Source organism: Hemitrygon akajei, chromosome 11 (genome assembly GCF_048418815.1).
Source record: "Hemitrygon akajei chromosome 11, sHemAka1.3, whole genome shotgun sequence".
In the NCBI taxonomy this organism is placed as follows: domain Eukaryota; kingdom Metazoa; phylum Chordata; class Chondrichthyes; order Myliobatiformes; family Dasyatidae; genus Hemitrygon; species Hemitrygon akajei.
Window position 1 is genome coordinate 5,591,688 of NC_133134.1, and position 27,380 is coordinate 5,619,067.

Genomic DNA, 27,380 nt, shown 5'->3' on the forward strand with positions numbered 1-27,380 from the left:
CTTCCATTCCATCATGGCTGATCCTGGACTCCACTCAACCCCACACACCTGACTTCTCACCATATTCTTTGAAGACCTGACCGATGAGGAAGCTATTAACTCACACCTTATATATATCCATGATTTGGCTGCCACTGCAGTTTACAGGCCAGGCCAGGCCAGGCTATTTTCAGCCAGAAAGCAGTGACACTGTGGAATGTGTTGCCAAATGGAGGCCAAATCATTTAAGGCAGACACTGAAGATTCTTGATTAGTCAGGGCATGAAAGGATATGGAGAGAAGGCAGGAGATTGGGTCTGAGTGGGAAATGGATCAGCCATGATGAAATGGTGGATGGAGCAGACTTGACGGGCCGAATGGCCCATCTCTGTACTGTATGCTCTTATGTTTTGGGCCAATATGCTTCATCACGATTCATGAACGGTCTCAGCCAGAAACGTCAATTTATTCCCTTCCATGCATGCTGTCTGACTTGCTGAGTTCCTCCAGCATTTTCTGTGTGTTGCTCTGGATTTCCGGAATCTGCAGAATCTCTTGTGTTTCTGGACATGAACTAATGCAGGCTCTATAGTTCAGGATGTTGTTGACTTAGAGGATTGTGCTAACCAGAATCGTCTTTGTGTCATTTGAAAAATAATTTTCGCAAATCCATTCCATACAGATACCTTGCATTAATATTAAAAACTATAACTGTGTATAGCAAGTTGGACAGCGTCTCTGGAACCAGTTAACGTTTAAACCCTTTATCTGAACTGAGAAAGAGAGAAATATTAATTTTGTCTTTGCATTAATATACATATATATTATGCACATATGCTTTATGTTAATTAACCAACAATCTGCTGGAAGAACTCAGGGCGAGCAGCGCCTTTGGGAGGAATTTCGGTTCGAAGCCCTGAGTTAGGACCGCACTATATTAATCTTGCGTACAGATTAAATAAATGTATACGTTTTAGTAATTTTAAGTGTACACTCCCTTTTCTGTACAGTTAATGCATTGCCTTAAAGGACGCTTCGGGCAGATGATTGGATACACGTTTGAAGAAGGAAACTTTGCACAGTGCGCGGGGCTAACTGGGTCACTCGCAAAGCTGGAAAAGAGACCCAAGGCCTGAATCGAACACCAACAACTCAGCTTTAACTTTTGCAAAGCCCCCTCCCCCAGGTGCTGCATTGGGTGGTGCCAAATTGGCGGAAATAAAAGTCTGGACTGTGGTTTCCGCTTCCGGACAGAGTTTTTATTGTGAGGAAGCGCAGGTAGGTGCGGTGTGGGGGTGACTGAGTGACCGACAGTTGCCCCGGTCCCTGGGTCTAGTTGATTGACAGTTGCCCCTGGTCCCTGGGACTAGTTGATTGACAGTTGCCCCGGCTACCCGGGACTGACAGAGTGTCAGCATGGGTTGCGGGACGTCTGTTTTCTGTGGGCGCTGTCTCTGTTTCAATGAACAACTTTTTAACTTGCGTTTATTGTTGCAAAGAGGAGGACAAAGTTTCCGTACATAACTCGAGAGCCGGTGAAATACATGTACTGGGCGGGAGGGAGCTTCTGTATTGGAAGGGGGTGTGTGGTTCTGCGGGGGAGTGACCGCGGACCTGCACCGATCTCCGGCGGCTATCGATAGTGTGTCTACTTCGCTGTGTCAGCGAACGCCGGCTGCTCGTCCCCCGTCTCTCGCTGTCTTTCAGCGCTGCGTGTCTGAGCAGCAGTTCCCCTTCACCCCTGACCGCCAGTCCCCAGTTCCGACCCGAGATGTTGCTCTCGGGCAGGAGGTACAGGAGCCTCGGGTCCCACACCAGCAGGTTCAGGAACCTCAACCATCAGGCTCATGAATCAGCGTGGATAACTTCACTCACCCCAGCACTCAACTGGTTCCACAACCTGTGGACTCGCTTTCAAGGCCCCTTCACCTCACGTTGTCGATATTCATTGCTTTTTTGTTTATCATGATTTAGTTTTTTATTCTTTTCTGAGTTTGCAGTCTGATATCTTTTGCACAGTTTGTCTTGTCATGTGCGTTTCTCGTTGATTCTGTTGTGTTTCTATTTAGCACGAATGCCCGTAAGAAAAGAGCCCAGGGTTATATATGATGCCATAAATGTACTTTAATAATAAATTTGAATTTAGTTTCTCGTCCCCCCACGTGCTGCCTCTGGCTCATTAATGCTGAGTGAAAGTGCCATTGTCTTAGGCTTGTCTGCTTTGTGTTGTATCAGGTCTTAAACTGAGCGGCTTCATTGGAATAAAGAACCCTTGTATTGCAAATAACACTGTCTCTGTGGGTCCCTAAAGTGACGTAGGAGGCAGGGAGCCTGCCGAAGGATGTGGACAGATTGGGAGAATGGGCAAAGAAGTGGCAGATGGGGTACTTTGTCAGGAAGTGTACAGGCAGGCACTGTGGTGCAGGGAATAAAGACCATCTTATAAAGGGGGGAAATTAAAAATTCCGAGGGGCAAAGGGGCCAAAATCCTCGTGCAGGATTCCCTGAAGCTTAACTTGTGGGTTGAGTCGGTGGTGAGGAAGGTAAATGCAATGTTAGTATTCATTTTGAGAGGACTGGACTATAACAGCAAGGATGTAATGCTGTGGTTTTGTAAGGTATTGGTCAGACTGCACTTGGAGTATTGTGAGCAGCTTTGGGCTCCTCGGCTGAAAGGATTTCTGCCATTGGAGAGGCTCCAAGGGAGGTTCTCAAGAGTGATCCCCAGGAATGGAAGGGTTAATGTATGAGGTGTGGGAGGGGAGGGTTTGACCCGGGAGATGGTTATTGACTACAGGAGGAGGAAACTGGAGTCCTCATCAGGGAATCAGAGGTGGGGAGGGTCAGCAACTTTGAATTCCTTGGTGTTATTTCGGAGGACCTGTCCTGGGCCCTGCGTGTAAATGTAATTACGAAGAAAGAACGGCAGTACCTCTACTTCCTTAGGAGACTGTGAAAAATCAGCGTGACATCTCAAACTTTGACAAATTTCTGTAGATGTGTTCTGACTGGCTGCATCACAGCCTGCTGTGGAATCACTGATACCCGTGTATGGAAAATCCTACAAAAGGTAGTCACGGGTAAAACCCTCCCCACCATTGAACACATCTACATGAAACGCTGTCACAGGAAAGCAGTCTCCATCATCAAGGACCCCCACCACTCAGGACATGCTGTCTTCTTGCTGCTGTTTTCAGGAAGGAGGTACAGGAGCCTCAGGACACCACCAGGTTCAGGAACAGTTATTACCCCTCAAACATCAGGCTCTTCACTTAACCTCACTTGTCCCATCACTGAACTGTTCCCATAACCCATGGACTCACTTTCAAGGACCCTTCATCTCATATTCTTGATACTTATTGTTTATTTATTTCTTATTTTTAGTATTTGTACAGTTTGTATTTTACGCACTGGTTGAAAACCCAAGTTGGTACAGTCTTTCATTGATTCTACTATGGTTATTATTCTATTATAGATTTATTGAATATACAGCAAGAAAATTAATCTCAGGGTTGTAAATGGTGACATTTATGTACTTTGATAATAAATTTACTCTGAACTTTGAAAGCTATTGAATACTGAAAGGCCCAGATAGTGGATGTGGAGAGGATGTTTCCTTTAGTGGGAGAGTCAAAGGGATGAATGGCTTAATTCTGCTCCTATGACTAATGGCCCCAAGGCAACGGGGATTAATTAGGCCATTCAGCCCATCAAAGCTGCTCTGTCACTCCATCGTGGCTGATTTTATTATTCCATTCAACCCATTCTCCTGCCTTCTCCCCGTAACCTTTGACATCCTGACTAATCAAGAATCTATCACTTTAAATATACTTAATGACCTGGCCTCTACAGCCATGTGTGGCAGTGAATTCCACAGATTCACCACCCTCTGGCTAAAGAAAGTCATCCTCATCTTGTTCTGAAAGGGTGTCCTGAGGCTGTGCCTCTGGCCTTAGACTTCCCCACTATAACATCCTCTCTGTTGAGCTCTTTCAATATTCAGTAGGTTTCAGTGAGATCCCCCCCCCCCCATCATTCTTCTAAACTCCAGCGAGTACAGTCCCTGAGACATCAAGTGCTCCTCATACATTAACCCTTTCATTCCTGAGAACATTCTTGTGAACCTCCTCTGGACCCTCTTCAATGCCGGCATATCCTTTTTTCAGATAAGATGAGATTAGATTCAACTTTATTGTCATTGTGCCGAGTACAGGTACAAAGCCAAATGAAATGCAGTTAGCATCTAACCAGAAATGCAAAGAATAGTGTTATTTATGAAATAACTGCAAATAAAAAATAAGGGGCCCAAATCCGATTTCAGTACACCAGGGGTGGTCTGCCGGATGCCTTCTAAAGCCTCAGAGGGTGTTAAAGCCAATTTTCCTCTCTCCGGTTCTAGGGAAGCGGGCAACATGGATTTGACCGCAGTGGACACGATGGACCACACGGAGGTCGAGGGCTGTGACTTCCAGGAGCCAGGCCATTCGGGCAGGGTGCTGGAGGGTCTCCACAGCCTGTGGCAGAAGCGGACGTTCTGCGATGTGACACTGTGCTGCGGGGGGCAGGAGTTCCCCTGTCACCGCATCGTGTTGGCTTCCTCCAGCTCCTACTTCCGGGCCATGTTTTCGGTGGGGTTTCAGGAGTCGCGGCAGGAACGTGTGGCGGTCAACGGGCTGGAGCCGCAGATGGTGGGCCTACTGCTGGGCTACTGCTACTCTGGCCGGGTGCGCATCTCCGGCTCTAACGTCCAGGGCCTTCTGGCCGCCGCGAACCTCCTGGACATCGGCCCGGTGAGGGAGGCCTGCTGCCAGTTCCTGGAGCGGCAGATGGACGAGACCAACTGTGTGGGCATCCACTGCTTTGCTGAGGCCCACTCCTGCGATGAGCTGCAGGCCAAGAGCCTGGCCTACATCCTTCACCACTTCTGTGCCGTCCGCACGCAGGAGGAATTTCTCGCTCTCTCTGCTGAGAAGCTGGCCCAGATCATCTCCAGCGACGACCTCAACGTCTCCCGGGAGGAGATGGTCTTCGACGCTGTGCTCCTCTGGCTGGAGAGGGACCAATCGAGGAAACTTGTCTTTGAGAAGGTGAGTGGAGGAGGGTGTTTCTGCTATACTTGGAGTCTTTTGGCCTGATAGGTCCTGATTGACCCAGTTAGTCCCACTAAGCCAAGGCTTCCTGATTTAAATTTTTTTTTTGTTTGTTTTTATATGCCCTGGACCCCTGCCATTAACCTGGGGGTCTGTGGACCCCAGGTTGGGAACCCCTAATCTAGGCCTTTCCTGTCTACGTACCGGAATTCAGTGGGCCAGGCAGTGTCTGAAGAGAGATGAGCCATTAACATTTTGGGCTGAGACCACAAAATATCAAAAGGCCTAGACAGTGGTGGGGAGAGGATGTTTCCTATACTGGGACTGTCTCTGATCAAGAGGGCACAGCCTCAGAATAGAGGGGCTTCCTTTTAGAACAGAAATGAGGAATTTCTTTAGCCAGAGGGAGGACAATCTCTGGACAGCTGAGAGGCCAAGTCATTGGGCATTTTTAAAGTGGAGGTTGATAGGTTCTTGGTTAGTCAGAGTGTCAAAGATTATGGAGAGAAGTCAGGAGAATGGGGTTGAGAGGGATAGTAAATCTGCCTCAATGGAATATTGGAGCAGACTTGATGGGCTGAATGGCCCATCTATGTGCATCTATGTTTAATGGTCTTGTGGCTGGTAATGGATAGACAGAGAGGGTGCTGTGACTTCTGTAAGGTGGGAAGGAGAGTCTATAGGGGGAGGAGGGACAGACCAGCCACAAGTTCAAGTTTATCGTCTTGAAGGCCCTATATGTATATGGTATAAAGGCACTGAAAATTGGCTTTTAACAACAGCAACACAGTAATGACATGGTAATGAGGTGTAAATTAACATAAATTAGCATAAACTGTGCATAACTTACAGTGCAATTCCTCCTCAGATCTTGGAGCATGTTCGCTTGCCCTTGATCAGTCCGTACTACATCCACGATGTCATCGAACCCCAGAGTGTTATCCACGACTCTCTCCCGTGCCAGCGACTGATCGCAGAGGCCAAGGACTACCTGTTGCTACAAGATCGGCGAGGCGAGATCTTCGGCCCCAGGACCAGGCCGCGGAGGTCAACAGGTGAACGCTGGAATGGCTGCGTCCCAAACCGCTCCCCCACAACCCATCCCTAGATTGTGCATTTGTATAGCTCCTTCCCCAGCCTGTAAGGTATCAGGTGAGACACTGAAATGTGTGCAAAGCAAGCTCCCAGTTCTGTATAATCTGGTCAAAGGATGTTGCACATGGACCCAGTTTTGATGGGGAATGGGACCTTCAGAACCACTGACGTACAGTATCTCGGGAATTTGATTTGCCGCAGCAGTACGGTGCCGTACATAAAATACACTGTACATTCCGATGGTGAGGTGGAAATGCAAGGTTTTCCTTGCCTCTGCTAGCAAAAACTGGAAAAAAAATAGTGAGATAGTATTCATGGGTTCAATGTCCATTCAGAAATCGGATGGCGGAGGGGAAGAAGTTGTTCCTGAATCGCTGAGTGTGTGTCTTTGACCTTCTGTACCTCCTATCTGATGGTGGCAATGAGTAGAGGGCAAGTCCTGGGTGATGGGGGTTGTTAATAATGGATGCTACCACCTTGAGGCATCACCTTCTGAAGGAGTCCTCGACGCTGGGGAGGCCAGTGCCCATGATGGAGCTGTGGTACATAGTATTGAGCAACCACACACTGGTTAGAGTGAGTTTATTCTCAAAGTACGTATGTCACCCTGATATTAATTTCTTGTGGGCATTCACAGTAAGTGCAAGACTGCACCCAACAGGACAGACAAACAGCCGGTGTGTAAAAGACAACAAACTGTGCTAATATAAAATAATAATAAATAAATAAGCAATAACTATCAAGAACAGGTGATGAAGGGTCTTTGAAAGTGAGTCCATAGTTTGAGGGAACAGTTCAGTGATGGGGTGAGTGAAGTTATCTTGCCCTCTTTCTTGCCCTCCCACCCCCTACCCATGGTTCAGGAGCCCGATGGTTGAGGGGTAGTAACTGTTCCTGAAGCTGGTGGGGTGAGTCCTGAGGCTCCTGTACCTCCTTCCTGATGGTAGCAGCGAGGAGAGGAGGCCTTGGATGGTGGGGGCCCCTGATGGATGCTGCTTTCCTGTGACAATGCTCAATGTGCTCAGTGGTGGGGAGGGATTTATCCACGATGGACTGGACCGTATCCACTACTTTCTGTTCAAGGGCATTGGTGTTTCCATACCAGGCTGTGATGCAGCCAGTCAGTATACTCTCCACCACACATCTATAGAAGTTTGTCAAAGCTTCAGATGACATGCCAAATCTTTGCAAACTTGTAAGGAAGCAGAGGCGCTATTTGAGACAACACTACAATCTGTGCACTGTTCTGCACTTTGAGTTAATCCTAGTCGCCCTGATTTAATCCTAGCCTAATCACACGATGATTTACAGTGACCAGTTACGTACTAATCGGTAATCTTTTGGACTGTGGGAGGAAACCCGGGCACCTGGAGGAAATCCACACAGTTCACAGGGAGAACATAGAGACTCCTTACAGAGGACACTGGATTTAAACTCTGAACTCTGCCCTGAGCTGTAATGATGTTATGGTACCCAACAATATTTATTGTCGTATGTCTTTTTATCATGTGTACTACGCTTCGCACAAGCAAAGAATTTCATGGCATGCGGGTCTTCTGGCATTGGTTAGCTGTTGTCACGTGTACAGAGGTACAGTGAGAAGCTTGTCTTGCACACTTCACACAGATCAGATCATTACAACAGTGCATTGAGATCGAACAAGGTAAAACAGTAATGATGCAGAATACAGTGCAACAACTACAAAGATAGGGCAATGCAGGGAAACAATAAAATGCAATATCATAACGAGATAGATGGTGAGGTGAAGAATCCATTTTATTGTACTGGGAGGCCTTTGATAACAGTGGAGCAGAGGCTTATCTTTGAGCCTGGTGGGACGAGCTTTCAGGCTTTTGTATCTTCTGCCCGATGGGAGGGGAGAGGAGAGAGAGCCTGGAGTGGGTGGGGTCTTTGATTCTGCTGGCAGCTTTAACTGATCTAGTTTTAAATTCCAATGTTGCAACAGTAACTGCATTTCTGTAGCGCCCATTGGCTGTACACCGGCTGGGTATTGGCTGCAGTGGTTAAGGGACCCCCCCCCCCCCCACCCCCAGGAGGTCCACATCCGCTGTGGTGGGGTGAACCTCCATTGGAGCCAGTGTTTTGTGTTTTGCAGGGATAAACGAAGTGATCGTCGTGGCTGGCGGGGAAGATGACAAGGTGGTTCTGCGGTGTGTGGAATCCTTCGACCCCATTGGCCGTGAATGGAAATGTCTGTCTTGTTTGCCCTTTGCCATCAGTAAACACGGGCTGGTTGCGTCAGGTAGGCTGGGGCTGAAGAACCACCTTTCATTTGGTAACTGCTTTGCGATGACCCACCAAAGAGTGTGTTTGACCAATTGGGTTGGGTCCGTACCCTCTCCCATCAGTCTCTCATCTCCAACCACTCCCCCCCACCCCCCCCACCACAATGTGGGAACTGGCCCTTTGGCCCAACTTGTCCAAACTTTCCTTAAGTGTTGGAATCAAACCCACTTCTGCTGGCAGCTCGTTCCACATTCTCACCACCCTCTGAGTGAACAGGTTCCACTTAAATATTTCACCTTTCACCCTTAACCCATGACCTCTAGCTCTAGCCTCAGCCAACCTCTGAAAAACACCATTTACCCTATCTAGACTCCTCATAAGTGTGAATATCTCTCCCAAATCTCCCCTCGTTCTTCAGGGTCTAAAGTCCTAACCTGTTCAACCTTTCCCTAAACTTAGTTCCCCAAGTGCGGGCAACATCCTTGTAAATAGTCTCTGTATCTGTCCCGTAGGCAGGTGACCAGGTACTCGGACAGTAACGGTAGCCATTTTCTCACTCTGCACAGGTAACACACTGTATGTGGCTGGAGGCGAGTACCCCGATGGATCTGCCAGCAAGGACATGTGGCGTTATGACCCCTGCTATAACATGTGGCACGAGATGTTCCCAATGAACGTGGCTCGCTCTGAACTGGGTAATGGGCGCAACAACCTGATGGGACGGGGCAGAGGAGAGACTGTCTGGGTGGGTAATCTGGCCGACGGGACGGGAGAAGGGAGACTGTCCAGGTGGGTGGGGGCTTTGTAGAGTACGGATCTTTGTCTATCCTTGCTTTTTGCAGGAATTGCTCTCTCCATGACTCCCTTATGCACTCATCTCCCCTAATCTCCACCCTGACCTGAAAGTAGCACAAGTTCTGCACCTGCCTGTTCACCACCTCCCTCCCCTCCATTCTAACCCCAAACATTCCTTCCAGGTGAGGCAATCTTCACCTCTGAGTCTTTTGGTGTCATCTGCTGTATCTGTTGCTCCTGGGGTGGTTTCCTCTACGTCAGTGAGACCCAAGGTAGATTAGGGACCTGCTTCGTAGAGAACCTTTGCTCTGTCTGCTGCAAAAGGGTGAATCTCCTGGTGGTCACCTTTTTCAATTTGACTCTCCATTCCCGTTCGTTCACTGTGACGATGAGGCCAAACTCAAGTTGGAAAAACATCTCGTATTCTGCCTGTGTAGCTTCCGGTCTGATAGCATGAACATTGATTTCCCTATTCTGATTATTTTCTCTTCCTCCTCCTTTCTTTTTTCATTCCCCATTCTGGTCCCCCACACACACACACACCTTCCCCCCCCCACACCCCCCCACCACACACACACCTTCCCCCCCCCACACCCCCCCCACACACACACACACCTTCCCCCCCCCACACCCCCCCCACACACACACACACCTTCCCCCCCCCACACCCCCCCCACCACACACACACCTCCCCTCACCCTGCTTCTCCACACCTGCCCATTATCTCCCTCTAGTGCCCTCCTTTCCTTTCTCTCGCCAATCAGACTCCTCTTCCTTCAGCCATTTGCCTCTTCCACCAATCACCTTGCAGCTTCTTACTTCACCCCCCCCCCCCACCTTCCCCCTCAGCTGGTCTGATCTGCCAGCTGGTTCTCCTCCCCCTCACCCCACCATCGTATCCTGCCTTCTGCCCCCTTCCTTTCCCGGCCTGATGAAGGGTCTTTACCTGAAACGTTGACTCCAGCAGCTGCCTGACCTGCTGAGTTCCTCCAGCATTTTGTTTATTGAATGAGATAGTGTGGAGCAGGGCTTTCCGGCCCTTTGAGCCTCACTGCCCAGCCACCCCCGATTTAACCCTCACCTAATCACAGGACAATTTATACTGACCGATTAACCTACCAACCGGTACGTGTTTGGACAGTGGGAGGAAACCGGGACGTCCGTGTGGTCACAGGGTGAACGTACAAACTCCTTTCAGACAGCGGTGGGAATTGAACTGGGGCCACTGGTAGTGTAAAGATTAAGCTGACCACTACACTAACTTGCTGCTCTTTATGTGGGTGTGTTGCTCTGGATTTCTGGCATCTGCGGAATCTCGAGTACCGATGTTGGCACCTTCCCTCCCTCAGGCCTGGCCATGCTTGACGGCTACGTGTTTGCAGTAGGTGGATGGGAAGGAACTTCCAGGCTGGACTCCATCGAGTGTTACAACCCACGCACCAACTCCTGGCGTTTCCTGGCTTCCATGAAGATTGCAGTGACCAGCCCTGCTGTTGTAGCATTCAAAGGTCTCTTGTACGTAGCAGGTAAGGGTGGAGTTCGAGCCCAAGCCGGCTTGCTGCTTGAGGTAACTGCCTGCTCCCAGGCGTTGGTCTTTATCATTCAGGGGATTGGGTTGACGATTAATACTGTACCTCTATAAAACCCTGGTTAGAACACACTTGCAGTATTGTGTTCAGTTCTGATCGCCTCATCATCGGAAGGACGTGGGAGCTTTAGAGGGGGTGCGGAGGAGATTTACCAAGATGCTGCCTGGATGAGAGAGGACCGGTTGAGTGAGTTGGGGCTTTTCTCTTTGGAGAGAAGGATGAGAGGTGACTTGATTGAGGTGTACAAGAAGCACAGACTGAGTGGACAGCCAGAGACTTTCCACAGGGTGGAAATGGCCAATGTGGGAACAGGCATAACTTTAAAGTGTTTGGAAGAAAACGTGGGGTGTCAGAAGTGGATTTTTTCTTTAAAGAGAGAGGTGGGTGTGTGGATTGCTCTGCCAGGGGTGGTGGGGTGGTAGAGGAAAATACGTTAAGGACACGTAATAGACCGTTGGGCATTTGGATGTTAGAAAAATGGAGGGCTATGTAGGAGGGAAGGATTAGTCTGATCTAAGAATGGGTTCAATGGTTGGCACAACATTGTGGGCCGAAGGGACTGTATCATGTGATTCTATAACTCCTTGGCAGTGTGTTCCAGGCATCCAAACTTCTACTGAAACAAAACTTACCCCACACATCTCCCTTGAACCTTAAATCTCTGCCCTCTGGAATTTGACCTTTCCACCCTGGGAGAATGACTCCACCCATCCCAGGGGAGTGTGTAGGAGGATTCCGTGTGCCACAATACATGACAGGATGTTGGTAATGGTTTATTATTGTCAGATCACTGAGATACAGTGGGAAAGCTTGCAGACCGGTCACACAGATGAGATCATTACACAGAACAAGGGAAAGCAGTAACAATGTGGAATTAAGCTACAGGGGAAGTGCAGGTAGACAATCTGGCACAAGATCAAAATGAGGTGGGTTGAGGGGTCAGGAGTTTGTGGGATGGAAGCTGTGCTTGAGCCTGGTGGGGAGAGCTTCCAGGCTTCTGTATTTTCTGCCGATGGGAGGGGGAGAAGAGAGAGTGTCCGGGTGGGTGGGGGCTGCTTTACTGAGAGTCCGTGGAGGGGAGGCAGGTTTCTGTGATGTGTCGAGCTGTGTCTGCAACTCTGCGGTTTCTCGAGGTCCCGGGCAAAGCAGTTGCCGTACCAAGCTGTAACGCACCTGCATGGGATGCTTTCTGTGATAGGTGGATTTAAAATTTGGCAAGGGTCAACGGGGATATGCTGAATTTGTTTAACTTCCCGAGGACATCGGTGCTGTTGACCTGTCTTGGCCGTGTTTTGCTGACATTGAAGGGAAGGTGAGATCATGACACCGTGTTGCTAAGTCTCTATCTCATGAGGCCCTCTGTTGGTCAGGGTCGGCCATGGACGTTGCATCCTGGCTGTCCTGGGTAGGTCAGGACACGTGCAGAGCAAGCTGTCGCCCACGCAGCAGGCAATGAATCCAAAGGAACGGCAGAGCCCGATACAGCTTGGCAGTGTCGCAGGAGTCGCCAGTCAGCGTTGAACGCAACGTAGGACTGCCACAGGGAATCCAGCTCCAGAGTTTCTCTCAGGATTACCGAAGCCTTCCCCTTGAATGGGTATAGCCACAAGACGGCGGAGGTTTGAGATCAGAGATTTCCTTCTCATAGATGAGCTGCCAACCACAGCTGACAAGCCATATTGGCCCGAAGTGACTGGCTTACAGCACCAGTAACCCACCTTTGCCCCTTCTCCTGTCAGTAGAAACGGTTCCGCCAGGCTTAGTAGCTAAGGCACGCATGAAGGCCAGGAGCTGGACTTGGTTGTCAGAGGCTGTTTGAGACACACACCATTGGGAGCATTTAATAGGTAGTGGGAGCTTGTCCCCACTATAACAACCTAAAGAAACACTCCTGCAGTGACTCGTTGTAATTTGAACTGCAGACCACCATGGTTGTGGCTGGAATCGGAGCGGGATTTGATCGTACAGTGTTGTGTCCAGCAATAGAGTAAGGGACAGAGGACACAGCCTTATTTTGAGGATAATTGTGACCGATTTGTTGCTGCCTGTCTTTGCAAATTACAGTCTGTTGGTCAGGGAGTTTAGTGACTGACTGGTTGTTCAATGATGAAGGTTAGACTGTTCTATTCCTCTGAAATGTGAACAGAGCGGGAGTTTTTAAAGTGGAAAAGCCGTTGCACTCTCTCAACCTCGGAAGTCCGGGTCCAGTGGAGCAAGTAGCCATGACAACTGCGGTCCTCCTCTGTTACGCTGGACGACTGACCTCTGTGCCTTGTGCCCTTCGCTCTCCACGAAGTGTTGCAGAAACACGTTCCTACTGCACCGCTGGATCTCGCCCCCAGAGTTTCACTGGCACATCCCTGTCTCACTGGGTCTGAGATCGTCTGGTCTCCCTCACTTGCTTCAGCCTGTCTGTCAAAGCAGTGCACCGGGGTGTGGCTGACAGAGACCCGGCAGTGCAGGTGAGAACTGAATGTCCAGTGGGGGCAAGAAGCGAGGGTGCTGCCCAGGAAGGGTTACAAGTTCATCCATTGTTGTAACAGAACGTTGTGCACTAGAGGCCAGCAAAGCAACGATTTTCACTCGCAGAGCAGTTGATTCCTTTCAAAGCTGTTCCTGTTTGCCTGCAACATCTGCAGCTTCAGATAGCCCACACGTTCTTGTCTGGGTCCATATCCTGCAGTTAAAAGCGCAAAGATGTACAAACCCCATTTCCAGAAAAGTTGGGATATTTTCCAAAATGCAATAAAAACAAAAATCTGTGATATGTTAATTCACGTGAACCTTAACTGACAAAAGTACAAAGAAAAGATTTTCAATAGTTTTACTGACCAACTTAATTGTATTTTGTAAATATACACAAATTTAGAAATTGATGGCTGCAACACACTCAACAAAAGTTGGGACAGAGGCATGTTTACCATTGTGTTACATCACCTTTCCTTTTAATAACACTTTTTAATCGTTTTGGAACTGAGGATACTAATTGTAGTAGATTTGCAATTGGAAATTTTGTCCATTCTTGCTTGATATAAGACTTCAGCTGCTCAACAGTCCGTGGTCTCCGTTGTCTGATTCTCCTCTTCATGATGCGCCATACATTTTCAATAGGAGATAGATCTGGACTGGCAGCAGGCCAGTCATGCACACGCACTCTGTGTCTACAAAGCCACGTTGTTGTAGCCCGTGCAGAATGTGGTCTGGCATTGTCCTGCTGAAATAAGCATTGACGTCCCGGGAAGAGACGATGCCTTGAGGCAACATATGTCTCTCTAAAATCCTAATATACGCCTCAGAGTCAATGTTACCTTCACATACATACAACTCCAATGCCGTGGGCACTGATGCACCCCCATACCATCACAGATGCTGGCTTTTGCACCTTTCGCTGATAACAATCAGGATGGTCGTTTTCATCTTTGGCACGGAGAACCTGACGCCCGTTTTTTCTGAAAACTAGCTGAAATGTGGACTCAACTGACCACAGCACATGGTTCCACAGTCTTTCGGTCCATCTGAGATGAGCTCGGGCCCAGAGAACTCGCTGGCGTTTCTGCATAGAGTTGATGTATGGCTTCCTCCTTGCGTAATACAGTTTCAAGTTGCATTTCTGGATGCAGCAACGGACTGTGTTAAGTGACAATGGTTTTCCGAAGTACTCCCGAGCCCAGGTGGCTATAATTGTCACAGTAGCGTGTCGGTTTCTTAGGCAGTGCCGCCTGAGGGCTCGAAGATCACGCGCATTCAACAGTGGTTTCCGACCATGCCCTTTACGCACTGAGATGTCTCTGAATTCTCTGAATCTTTTCACAATATTATGCACTGTAGATGTAGAAAGACCTTAATTCTCTGCAATCTTGCGTTGGGAAATGTTCCTTTTGAACTGACTAACAATTCTCTCACGAATTTTGGCACAAAGGGGTGAGCCACGACACATCCTTGCTTGCAAAGACTGAGCCTTTGATGGACGTTACTTTTATACCCAGTCATGATACCTCACCTGCTACCAATTAGCCTGCTTAATGTGGAGTCTTCCAAACCGGTGTTACTTGAATATTCTGTGCACTTTTCAATCTTATTTTAACTTTGTCCCAACTTTTGTTGAGTGTGTTGCAGCCATCAAATTCTAAATTTGTGTATATTTACAAAATACAATTAAGTTGGTCAGTAAAACTTTTGAAAATCTTTTCTTTGTACTTTTGTCAGTTAAATAAAGGTTCACGTGAATTAACATATCACAGATTTTTGTTTTTATTGCATTTTGGAAAATATCCCAACTTTTCTGAAAATGGGGTTTGTATTTGAACTCCTGGATTTGTGGGAGAGGGAGTAAGACGGTCTATCTAACTGGAACACTGGCAGATTCCGACTGCAGAGGGAGCCCGCGGTTTGGGTGAATGGGACACTGATGGGTTCTGACTGCAAGGGGCGTGATTGGTGCCCGCGGTTTGGGTGAATGGGACACTGATGGGTTCTGACTGTGCAGGGGGAATGGTCGGTGCCCGCGGTTTGGGTGAATGGGACACTGATGGGTTCTGACTGCAGGGGGAGCTGTCGGTGCCCGCGGTTTGGGTGAATGGGACACTGATGGGTTCTGACTGCAGGGGGAATGGTCGGTGCCCGCGGTTTGGGTGAATGGGACACTGATGGGTTCTGACTGCAGGGGAAGTTTTCGGTGCCCGCGGTTTGGGTGAATGGGACACTGATGGGTTCTGACTGCAGGGGGAGCTGTCGGTGCCCGCGGTTTGGGTGAATGGGACACTGATGGGTTCTGACTGCAGGGGGAGCTGTCGGTGCCCGCGGTTTGGGTGAATGGGACTCTGATGGGTTCTGACTGCAGGGGGAGCTGTCGGTGCCCGCGGTTTGGGTGAATGGGACACTGATGGGTTCTGACTGCAGGGGGAGCTGTCGGTGCCCGCGGTTTGGGTGAATGGGACACTGATGGGTTCTGACTGCAGGGGGAGCTGTCGGTGCCCGCGGTTTGGGTGAATGGGACACTGATGGGTTCTGACTGCAGGGGGAGCTGTCGGTGCCCGCGGTTTGGGTGAATGGGACACTGATGGGTTCTGACTGCAGGGGGAGCTGTCGGTGCCCGCGGTTTGGGTGAATGGGACTCTGATGGGTTCTGACTGCAGGGGGAGCTGTCGGTGCCCGCGGTTTGGGTGAATGGGACACTGATGGGTTCTGACTGCAGGGGGAGCTGTCGGTGCCCGCGGTTTGGGTGAATGGGCACTGATGGGTTCTGACTGTGCAGGGGGAATGGTCGGTGCCCGCGGTTTGGGTGAATGGGACACTGATGGGTTCTGACTGCAGGGGGAGCTGTCGGTGCCCGCGGTTTGGGTGAATGGGACACTGATGGGTTCTGACTGCAGGGGGAGCTGTCGGTGCCCGCGGTTTGGGTGAATGGGACACTGATGGGTTCTGACTGCAGGGGGAGCTGTCGGTGCCCGCGGTTTGGGTGAATGGGACTCTGTTGGGTTCTGACTGCAGGGGGAGCTGTCGGTGCCCGCGGTTTGGGTGAATGGGACTCTGATGGGTTCTGACTGCAGGGGGAGTGGTCGGTGCCCGCGGTTTGGGTGAATGGGACACTGATGGGTTCTGACTGCAGGGGGAGCTGTCGGTGCCCGCGGTTTGGGTGAATGGGACACTGATGGGTTCTGACTGCAGGGGGAGTGGTCGGTGCCCGCGGTTTGGGTGAATGGGACTCTGATGGGTTCTGACTGCAGGGGGAGTGGTCGGTGCCCGCGGTTTGGGTGAATGGGACACTGATGGGTTCTGACTGTGCAGGGGGAGCTGTCGGTGCCCGCGGTTTGGGTGAATGGGACTCTGATGGGTTCTGACTGCAGGGGGAGTGGTCGGTGCCCGCGGTTTGGGTGAATGGGACTCTGATGGGTTCTGACTGTGCAGGGGGAGCTGTCGGTGCCCGCGGTTTGGGTGAATGGGACACTGATGGGTTCTGACTGCAGGGGAAGTTGTCGGTGTCCGCGGTTTGGGTGAATGGGACACTGATGGGTTCTGACTGCAGGGGGAGCTGTCGGTGCCCGCGGTTTGGGTGAATGGGACACTGATGGGTTCTGACTGCAGGGGGAGCTGTCGGTGCCCGCGGTTTGGATGAATGGGACACTGATGGGTTCTAACTGCAGGGGGAGCTGTTGGTGCCCGCGGTTTGGGTGAATGGGACTCTGATGGGTTCTGACTGTGTAGGGGGAGCTGTCGGTGCCCGCGGTTTGGGTGAATGGGACACTGATGGGTTCTGACTGCAGGGGGAGCGGTCTGTGCCCACGGTTTGGGTGAATGGGACACTGATGGGTTCTGACTGCAGGGGGAGCTGTTGGTGCCCGCGGTTTGGGTGAATGGGACTCTGATGGGTTTTGACTGTGTAGGGGGAGCGGTCTTTGCCCACGGTTTGGGTGAATGGGACTCTGATGGGTTCTGACTGTGCAGGGAGAGCTGTCGGTGCCCACGGTTTGGGTGAATGGGACTCTGATGGGTTCTGACTGTGCAGGGGGAGCTGTCGGTGCCCGCGGTTTGGGTGAATGGGACACTGATGGATTCTGACTGTGCAGGGGGAGCTGTTGGTGCCCGCGGTTTGGGTGAATGGGACTCTGATGGGTTCTGACTGCAGGGGAAGTTGTCGGTGCCCGCGGTTTGGGTGAATGGGACACTGATGGGTTTTGACTGTGTAGGGGGAGCGGTCTTTGCCCACGGTTTGGGTGAATGGGACTCTGATGGGTTCTGACTGTGCAGGGAGAGCTGTCGGTGCCCGCGGTTTGGGTGAATGGGACACTGATGGGTTCTGACTGCAGGGGAAGTTGTCGGTGTCCGCGGTTTGGGTGAATGGGACACTGATGGGTTCTAACTGCAGGGGGAGCTGTTGGTGCCCGCGGTTTGGGTGAATGGGACTCTGATGGGTTCTGACTGTGCAGGGGGAGCAGTGCTGGAAGACGGAGATGGAATGAACTTGGTTCAGGTTTACAACCCAAAGACCAACACCTGGACTGAGGTGGCGCCAATGCAGATTCCTCGCTCTGGTTCTGCTGCCTGTGTTCTCAAGGGGAAGATCTATGTCATTGGTAAGGAATGATAAGATCAGCTTTATTTGTCACATGTACATTGAAACATACAGAGCTAGTGTGCGCACAGTAAAATCATCACCGGAAATCAGTGAGGGTGAGCTGGGGACAACACACAAGTGTCACCACGCTTCTGGTACCAACATAACGTGCCCACAACTCACTGACCCTAATGCACAACTCTTACAGGAACATGGGAGGAAATCCATGCACTCACGGGGAGACATACAAACCTCTTGACTCTGGCACTGTTCAGGGCTTCCTTCATCGTGTCAGTAGCATCCTCTCAGTTGTCACTACGGTCAGTCATGGAAGTCCCGGGTGGAGACTCAGGAATGCCATTGCACTCTAATGTGGAAGGATTCCTCATTGCTGTTTCCATAACGGTCAGGATTGTTAGCCCTGAGCCGAACCCCTGAACCTCTGCCCTGACCTGTTTGACGTGGGTGACCCTGCCAAGAGCCAAACCATAAAGCCCTGACCCCAGCCAACATGGCTGTCTGGGTTATTGAGGGACATGAGCCTCCAAACCCTACGGCAAGGCTGGGGTCCTCTCGGAGGCAGACAAGCTCCTTACGGGACTGGAACTCTAATCTTGCTGCTGGCGTTACGTGAACTGCTACACCACCGTGATGGAAGGAGACGTCATGAAACAGCACAGAAATGGGTCTTGCAGCCCAACTGACAACAGCATCCTCCGATTACCCGCGTCCTGCTGATCCCCTCCCGTCCATGTAAACCCCAAATCCCTTGCACATGCTCCCACCACTCCATATGGAAAGCCTTCCTCGGACATTCCCCACCCCATACCTTCCTCTAATCACCTTAAAATGATGTAGAAGCAGGTCCAATTAAAGTGCTGGAAAGACATTTGTACGGGTACGTGGATAAGAGAGTTTTGGAGAGAGATGGACCCATGCAGGGAAATGGGGCTAGATTAGATGCGAATTCTGGTCAGCATGTACGTGGTTTGAGGGGGTGAATGGAACACTGACAGTTCTGACTGTGGAGGGGGACGGGTGGGTGCCCGCGGTTTGAGTGGGTGAAATGGTACCAGCATTTCTCCCATTACACTCGCAGTGTGCCTGTACTTGTTCAGTAAGGTGATGGCGAAAAGGCAGGAGAATGGGGTTGAGAGGGTTAATAATCAGCCACGATGGGATGGTGGAGCAGACTCGATGGGCTGAATGACCTCATTCTGTTCCTGTGTCTATGGCATGGTCTTGTATAGCAAGGAAGTGAGCCTTTAGCCCAACTCACCCATACCAAGCAGAATTAGGCCATTTGGCCCATCGAGTCTGCTCCACCATTCCATCATGGCTGATTTACCAATCCCATTCTCCTGCCTTCTCCCTGTAACCTGAGACATCTTGCCTAATCAAAAATCTGTCAACCTCCACTTTAAATATACCCAATGACTTGGTCTCCACACCCATCTGTGGCAATGAATTCCACAGATTCACCGCCCTCTGGCTAAAGAAATTCCTCCTCATCTCTGTTCCAGGACTTGCCCACTGCAGGAGACATCCTCTCCATGTCCACTCTATCTAGGCCTTTCAATATTTGATGGGTTTCAATGCGATCCCCCTGTCATTCTTGTAAACTCCCAAGGATCGGCCCACAGCCCTCAAACACACCTCAAACATTAACCCTTTGATGGCGGAGGGGAAGTAGCTGTCCAAGTCGCAGAGAACATCACACCATCAGTGCTGGCCAGTGTTGAACTGTACAATAACCTTGATTTTGGAACCCTCCTTTTGGAGGATGGTATCTGTTAGGTTTGACCCTAGAGTAGTAATAGTTCTTTCCATTGCGATCAGGAGCTGAATAAACTCCATCACTCCTCGGGGGTTAGTGTGATGCTGTTGCACCTGAGTTCAGAGTCCAACTCCAATGACACCTGTAAAGTTCTCCCTGTTGACCGTGTGGGTTTTCTCTGGGTGCCCTGGTTTCCTCCCACAGTCTGAAGACGTACTGGTCATTTGAAATTGTCCCGTGATTATACTAGGGTTAATTTGAGGGATGCTGGGCAGCACAGCTCGAAGGGCTGGAAGAGCCTGTTCTGTGTGGTAACCCTAAGCAAATAGAGAATAAGAGGAGACTCTGCCCTCTGCCATCACTGTTGCCATCTCTATACTAATGGGGAAACTGATTTTTGAAGGATCTTTCATCTGGTGTGTGTCTCCCGCAGGCGGCTGGCATGCTTCTACGGAGAACACTGACAAGGTGGAGCAGTACGACCCCAAGACCAACACGTGGAAGATGTGTGCCCCCATGAACGAGAGACGGTATCGGCCAGGCGTGGCTGTGATTGGCGACAAGATCTATGTGATGGGAGGAGAAGAGGGCTGGGATCGGTATGTATCACCGCGTAAAGAGCAGGCATAGTTTTAAAGAACGGGCCCACTCATGAGTCAAAGTGATGTGAGTTATATAACATGGTACTTGATCTGTGATTTCCTGTCTCCATCTCATAGCCTTCCTTAAAAATCAATCTTGGAGGCTTTGAGACTGACTTAAGCAATGCATACAGACAGAATCCAGGTGATAAAGTTCTGTTCCCGACAACGTAAAACATCTACTCTGTGCTATGTAAGAACACAGAACGCTGGAGGAACTCAGCAGGTCAGGCAGCATCGATGGAAATGAATGGATAGTCAACGTTTCGTGCTGAGACCCTTCAGGACTCAGAAAGAAGGGGGAAGATGCCAGAATAAAAAGGTGGGGGGAGGGGAAGGAGGATAGCAGGAAGGTGACAGGTGAAGCCAGGCAGGTAGGAAAAGTAAAGGGCTGGAGAAGAAGGAATCGGAGAGGAAAGTGGACCATGGGAGAAAGGAACGGAGGAGGGGACCTGGGGGAAGTGATAGGGACGTGAAGAAGAAGTGATGGGTCAGAGTGAGGAATGGGAATGTTTACCAGAGGAGAAATCGATATTTGTGCATTCAGACGGAATATAAGGTGGTACTCCTCCACCCTGAAGGTAGCCTCATTGTGGCACGAGGAGACCATGGGAATGGGAATTGAGCACGGGGAAGTTCCAGCTGTGGCAGATGGTACAGAAGTTCTTGATGAACGCTGCAGTCTGCTGGAGAGTTACTGAGTGTATTGAAGTCTCTGCCACTACAATCTGCTCATTTCCTTCATTTGTGGGTTCACACATCACTGATAGACCTCTGTGTTCCAATAACTGCTGCAGTTAATAGCCAAATACATATAGTTAGATTCGTTAAGGTTTTAATGGCCAGAGACTGTAGTGGTGAAAAGTTCCTGCTACCTATTAAATACTCCCAATGGTCTGCATCTCAGATAACCCCTGACAACCAAATCCAGTTCCTGGCCTTCACGTGTGACTTGGCTACTAAGCCCAGCAGAACTGTTTCTACCAACAGAAGGGCCAAAGGCGCCTTCAAGCCAGTCACTTCAGGCAGATGGGGTTCGTCAGCCGTGGTTGGCAGCTCATCTTGGAGAAGGAAAACTCTGATCTCAAACCTCTGCTCCTTGTGGCTATACCCACTCATGGGGAAGGCTTTGGGAGTAAAGGCCGAGGGAAGAATATGGAGCTGGTGTGCCTAAGACAGTCCTAAGTTGAGTTTAATGCTGTGGTGTCAAACTGTATTGGTCTCTGCTGTTCATCAGGTGCATGGAGAGGGTGAGTCTGCTCCCCAGGCACAGCTTGCTGTCCATATCATACTGGCCGGGTTTGTGTATCACTTAGACAGCTGGGATTCAATGACCATGGTCGACCCACAACACACAGCAATCCATCTGTTTAACCAAGCCTAACCACAGAACAATTTATAACGGACCAATTAACCTACTAACCAGCAAGTCTTTGAACTGCAGGAAGAAACTGGCGCTCCCAGGGAAAACCCATGCGTTCATGGGAAAACATACAAACTTCTTACAGACAACACTGCAATGGAACTCTGAACTCCAGAACACTTCAAAGTGCTAACCGCTATGCTACCGTGGCTTGTTGTTCATCCTGCCTCTGTCAGCTGGGTTCAAAGCCAAGGCTGATTACAGAACGTTGTACCTCCCAGAAGAACATTGGGGGGGGGGGGGGCGGTCAGTATCCATAGAGCATAGAACATTCCAGTACAGAAAGGAGCCTTCAACCCACAATGTCTGTGCCAACAAGGATGCCTATTTAAACTATCTGACCAGAGTTCAAACACACCTTTCCTCTCTTCATCTGTCTGAATCCCTCGTACACCTGGTTATTCCAGCCCTGGCAACACCATCCAGGTACCAATGCTGTTCATATACATCAACATTATGTGCCATGTCGTGTGACATATCTCCACCATGAGTACCTTTCTACCAGAAGAGTTGCAAGGTGCTCCTTGCCTTGTAAATCACCTTTAAAGCTTCTTCTCTCAGCTTTGCCCTGTGGTATTTGAAATTTGCCCTCTCGGAAAACGACCCTGTCTGCGTCTTTCCTAATTTTATAAACCTCTCGGGTTTTCTCTGAGGACATCTTCAGAAGGTGATGTCTCAATAAGATGGCATCCATCAACAAATGCCCTCGCCACCCAGGACATGCCCTCTTCTCATTGTTACCATCAGGGAGGAGGTACAGGAGTCTGAAGGCACACACTCAACGATTCAGGAACAGCTTCTTCCCATCTGCCATCAGATTTCTGAAAACGGTCACTGAACACTACCTCACTATTCCTCTTTTGCACAATTTATTTATTTTATTGTAACTTGTAGTAATTTTTTTTGTTTTGTACTGTATTGTTACCACAAACAACAAATTTCACAAGTGCCTGTGATGATAAACCTGATTCTGACTGAGATTGTCTCTCAGCCTCTAACACTCGAGAGCAGGGCTTCCCAACCAATTTTATGCCATGGACCACCTACCGTTAAATGAGGGCTCTGTGGGTTCCAGGTCGAGAACCCCTGTTCTGGAGAAAACAGCCCAAGTGGCATGGTAGTGTAGAGGTTAGTGTAATGCTTTACAACACCAGTAACCCGAGCTCCGGTCCTCCTGCTGTGGGTAAGGAGTTTGTACCTTTCCCCCCGCCCCGTGACTGGGTTTCCTGCCACGGCCCAAAGATGTTCGGGTTCAGGTTTGTGGTAAGGTATAATTTAATTGAGAGCAACACACAAACGTCAGATGAACTCAGCAGGTCAGGCAGCATTTGTGGAGAGGAGTAAACTGTCTTGATCTTCAATTCTGATGAAGGATCTCTGCCCGAAACTGTTTATTTCTCTCCATGGATGCTGTCCGACTTGCTGAGTTCCTCCAGCATTTAGTGTGTGTTACTGTGGGTTTCCAGCATCAGCAGAATCTCTTGTGTTTATAAATTAATTGCGGTTTATTTGCACAAGTTTTACCACAGCCCGATGAGCTCTGCTTTCACCCTGTTAACCGTTCTCGTTTGCAGGTACCATGACACCATTGAACAGTACAATGAAGAAAATGACAAATGGGAGATCTTTGGAGAGATGCTCGCAAGCCGCAGCTGGTTGAGTTGTGTTACCGTGCAGGTCCAGAAAGAGACGTGGCCCAGCATTTTTGTGGATTGATGGGGAACTCTACCTGTACTTAAAGAGCATTGTCTACAATCTTGCAGAACAGTTGTCAAGTACAGTTTGCAGAATCCGGTCAGCTGACATCCACTGGAAAAGGTCCACAGTTCTCCACCATTTATAGAAGCACTTTAGGGCTCTTTTTTCAACCCTTGCAGCCTGGGCAGCAACTTCTGTATTTAACTCCATGGGTTCCAAAAGGGATTTGGGAGGGGTTCCTGGATTGGGATGGGTATGATTCCTTTTATCTTTGAACTTTGCATTGTGGTGAGAATATTTCCCCTTGCTGTTCATTGGCTAAGGGTGGGTTCTCACCGCCCTCCTGTGTGCCTCTGGTCTGAGTGTGTACAAGATGCATCTTCAGATTCATACTTGGATATACCAAAAAATGGCTATTGTAAAACATTTCTTCCCTCCATCAGAGAGATATAGTGAAGTCCGCACTTTAGCCTTGACGTTTCTGCCTTTTGTAATTAGACTGGTGCAGGAGCCCTTTTTTAAATAAAACAAACTCCTATGTTTTCTATAGAACCTAAAGTATTGGGGTGGTGTTCTAACTACCTCGTCTGCACAGAGATCTCTCAGCTTTCTCATCGCTTGGATACCATGACTTCTGAAGGAAAATAATGAACTGACATTGAACTTTTCTACGTTGTCAATTTTGGTACCTTGTAGTGGCCAAGTCTGGGTTGAGGACTGTTTTAAGAAGTGCGCAGTCTTTCCCCAGCGGTAATGTTTGGATCTGAAGGCTGCTTTTGGTGTGTTGCACCCAAGTGCTTGAGCTCGCACTGTGCAGATGGTTTAAAGTTCTTTGCCATTCTAAACACGGGAACTTCTAAATTTGTTCAGTTTAATGAAGGTACAGTTACTTTAGAAACTTTATACTGCCCATTTTTTAAATGGGTTTCAGGTCTGCACCCAGCCAGACGGGTGATGGTACATGAAGTTTGCGATTGTCTGACATTGACTGTCACTGTCTACTTTGACACCTTATCTCTGAGCCACTGCTTGAAGACCTTGGTTTCTCCTTGGTGCCACACAGCCAGCTGTATGAAAGTCTTGACCCCATTAAACCTGTTTATCTCATATCATGCGTTGAGCTTTCTGATGGTGGGAGAGGTTAATTGCTATGATCTGAGTATCTTTGGACCTCCACAAGGAAGCTGGCATCCTTGGGGTGAGTTTTGCATTGAGTTCTGATGGTTTTATTGCAAAACTTGTTGCAGTTTAATTCCCTACCAGTTTTGACAGTGCTCTCTCTCTCTCATCATCTCGTCAGCTAATTGAAGAACACTACCTTGTATTCTCAGGCTGTTAAGACATTAACTGTTTGAGAACTGCCTCATTTTACACCTCCAAATGTGTTCATGTGAAGTTTCAAATTATGTTGCACAAGTTTATAAAGATTATATAATCGTGAATTTAAGCAATAAAGAATTTTTTTACAGCTGTAACTCAAGGTATAACCCTATGGGTATTTAAGAAAACCACTGCTCCTGATAAAATGTGCAAAACTGCTTTTATACCTCAGTATACCAAACTAAATAAAGTTGTGAATCTATGGCTTTCAGTTTGTGTGTAATTAGAGCAAATATTTGGATAATCTAACCCAAGAGTTCCAACCTTTTTTTGTAAATGCCATGGAGCCTTACCATTAACCGAGGAGTCAGTGGAGCCCATGTTGGGAACCCCTGAAATGGAATCCCATATTCTTGGGAAGTGAACACAGAATTTCAGCTCCAGAAACACGAGTGAATTTCTCACTTGCAGTTCACTGTTTCTTTGCAATCTTGCTGTAATCTTCTGTTGGATTCTGACATTTTTGATCTAAGGTTCTTTTGGAACTCAGGAAAGAGGCATAAAACTTGTTGAATTTAATCATTTTATTAAGTGTAAAGAGAACAAGGAGTTGGAAATGTAGAGCTGCAAAAGTTTAGTAGCTAAGAATTGGGAGATTAAAGATGGTGGACCAAGTGGTTAACCCTCCTTACACTCCATAGATAAGAAACATTCCTTTCAAATGTGTAGATGGGACATAACCAATTAGATAGCCCCATTTAAATAACGCAATACCAAAAGAACTTTCCAGATCTTGCAAAGAGCTGTTACAACTAGGACACATTGAGCAAGTGCATATTCGTTCTGTGACCACTAGAAAACTTACTAAACAGTTAACATGTATATAAGTAGTTGTATAAATACAAGCAAGTAATTAATTAAGCTGCAAAGAAAATAACAATTAAACAGTCTAATCCAACACTAAAGCCGAAAAACAAGTGCCAGCAGGCTCAAGGACAGATTCTCTCCTGCTTGTTGTAAGACTTGAAAGATCCCTAGTACAAGTTGGGACTCTTGACCTTGCAGTCTACCTCGTCATGACCTTGTACCTTGTCTGCCTGTTCTGCACTTTCCCTGTAACTGATACTGTATTCTGCATTTCCCTTGTCCTTAATGTACTGGTCTGTATGCAAAAGTTTTTCAGTGAACCAATTTTAACCCCCAGCGTATCTAGTATTGTGGTTTATATCCTTTAAACACCCACAGAGCTACTGTTCCCCATATGCTCAATCCATTCTCCTTCATACTGTCCATAACCTGTGACACCCTGACTAATTAACCTCTGCTTTAAATATACCCAATGACCTGGCCTTCACAGCCACTATTTTAACAAGTCCCTGCATAAACATAGCTGGAAGAGTGGATAAAAGAGGTATTATTTCTTCCACCCCCCCCCCCCCATTGTAAACTCTAGGTGTGATTACAAGGAGGGTGGTCAGGGGACATGAAGAGATGAATCTGGTTCAGAGATGTAAGAAAGGAATAACAGGACCTTTCCTAACGTGGGCTTCTGACCTCTTTCGGACTCCCCCTTCTCCAGCCCTGCATCTCTTTCACCAATCAACTTCCCAGCTTTTACTTCACCCCTCTCCTCTTCCACTTCTTAATAAAATCTACTTTTTTTTCTCTCCAGTCCTGACCTGGAACACCAACTGTACCCTTTTCCCATAAATGCTGCCTGGCCTACTGAGTTTTTAGAATGTAAGGAAGACTGGTCTTAGCACCCAAATGTGTATTTGGATTTTGCCATTGGCAGATCCTATTCTAATAAACACAAAACCAGAACGTTAGAGATGTGACAGGTCAAGTGGCATCTGTGGAGGGAGAAACAGTTGTTTCATGTTCTGAGACAGTCACTCTCTCCACCAGTTCTCACCATGGTAGTGTAGTGGTTAGCACAGTGCCAGCTTTAATGTCAGGACTTGACTCCCACCATCAACACTGCAGCGGTTCAACTGATATAGCCAGTGTTGAACATCATGGGGTAGGGGATAAGGATGTGGGGTTGAGTTTTGATCCGGTGCAATCTTGTTGAATGATAGTACAGGCTCCAGAAGGCTGAACTTTGCACAAGAGGCAGTATGGTGGATCCCATTTAATCCAGGCAGCCACTTATTGGAGAAAACAAAGAACAAAAACTAATTGAGAAAATAGCTGGGATTTCCTCGTTATTTAGGACACTACACCACTTAATTGGAGGTTTCTAACTAGTGTTAGTTGTATGTGCTTGTGTGGCCATTGGACACTGCACTGTGCTTAGAGCAAACAGTTCTTAAAACAGCATGTGGGCAGAAAGACAGATTCAAAAAGCATTTTTATCATTGTTATTCATTTTAACTTTATAAGTCCATTTCTGCACTAGGTGCCTGGGCTTATTGTTCATTTACAATGAAACGACAGCAGCAAACACTGGATGAATTTCTCCACTTAACTATTGGGAACTAATGCAACTTTACAGTACTGTAGTGATGATGCTAGTGATTTAATTTGTTCTCCATTTCATTTAAATTCATAATTCATTACTCAGTTAAAGTTCCTTTTTTAATTCCTTTTTAACCATTGCCATGAAAATTGAGTTAATAGGTCTCAATTGGGCCAAAATGTACTGGTCACAAATTAACTAGAACGCACTG

General features: G+C 48.4%; 1 protein-coding gene across 2 annotated transcripts; it reads left to right on the forward strand.

Annotated features, from left to right (window-relative positions):
* Positions 1 to 1,182: 1,182 nt before the first annotated feature.
* Positions 1,183 to 24,954, forward strand: LOC140735266 (kelch-like protein 24). 2 transcript variants are annotated; one of them, XM_073060119.1, is made up of 9 exons: positions 1,183 to 1,257; positions 4,379 to 5,066; positions 5,938 to 6,124; positions 8,281 to 8,427; positions 8,978 to 9,106; positions 10,556 to 10,732; positions 17,722 to 17,868; positions 20,060 to 20,225; positions 23,265 to 24,954. In XM_073060119.1, exons 2-9 carry the CDS (start codon positions 4,392 to 4,394, stop codon positions 23,404 to 23,406), a joined length of 1,770 nt encoding a protein of 589 aa, XP_072916220.1. In that variant the 5' UTR covers positions 1,183 to 1,257; positions 4,379 to 4,391; the 3' UTR covers positions 23,407 to 24,954. The 2 variants fall into 2 exon arrangements, with proteins under 2 accessions (XP_072916220.1, XP_072916222.1); XM_073060121.1 differs by lacking the exon at positions 17,722 to 17,868.
* Positions 24,955 to 27,380: the final 2,426 nt, after the last annotated feature.

What these genes read in the sequence shown, in the direction of transcription:
- LOC140735266 (XM_073060119.1), top strand. Translation starts at nt 4,392, where the DNA reads ATGGATTTGACCGCAGTGGACACGATGGACCACACGGAGGTCGAGGGC. An exon ending in AGGTCTCTTGTACGTAGCAG is followed by an intron (nt 10,733 to 17,721) that starts GTAAGGGTGGAG and finishes CTGACTGTGCAG; the next exon opens with GGGGAGCAGTGCTGGAAGAC. An exon ending in GGAGAAGAGGGCTGGGATCG is followed by an intron (nt 20,226 to 23,264) that starts GTATGTATCACC and finishes TCTCGTTTGCAG; the next exon opens with GTACCATGACACCATTGAAC.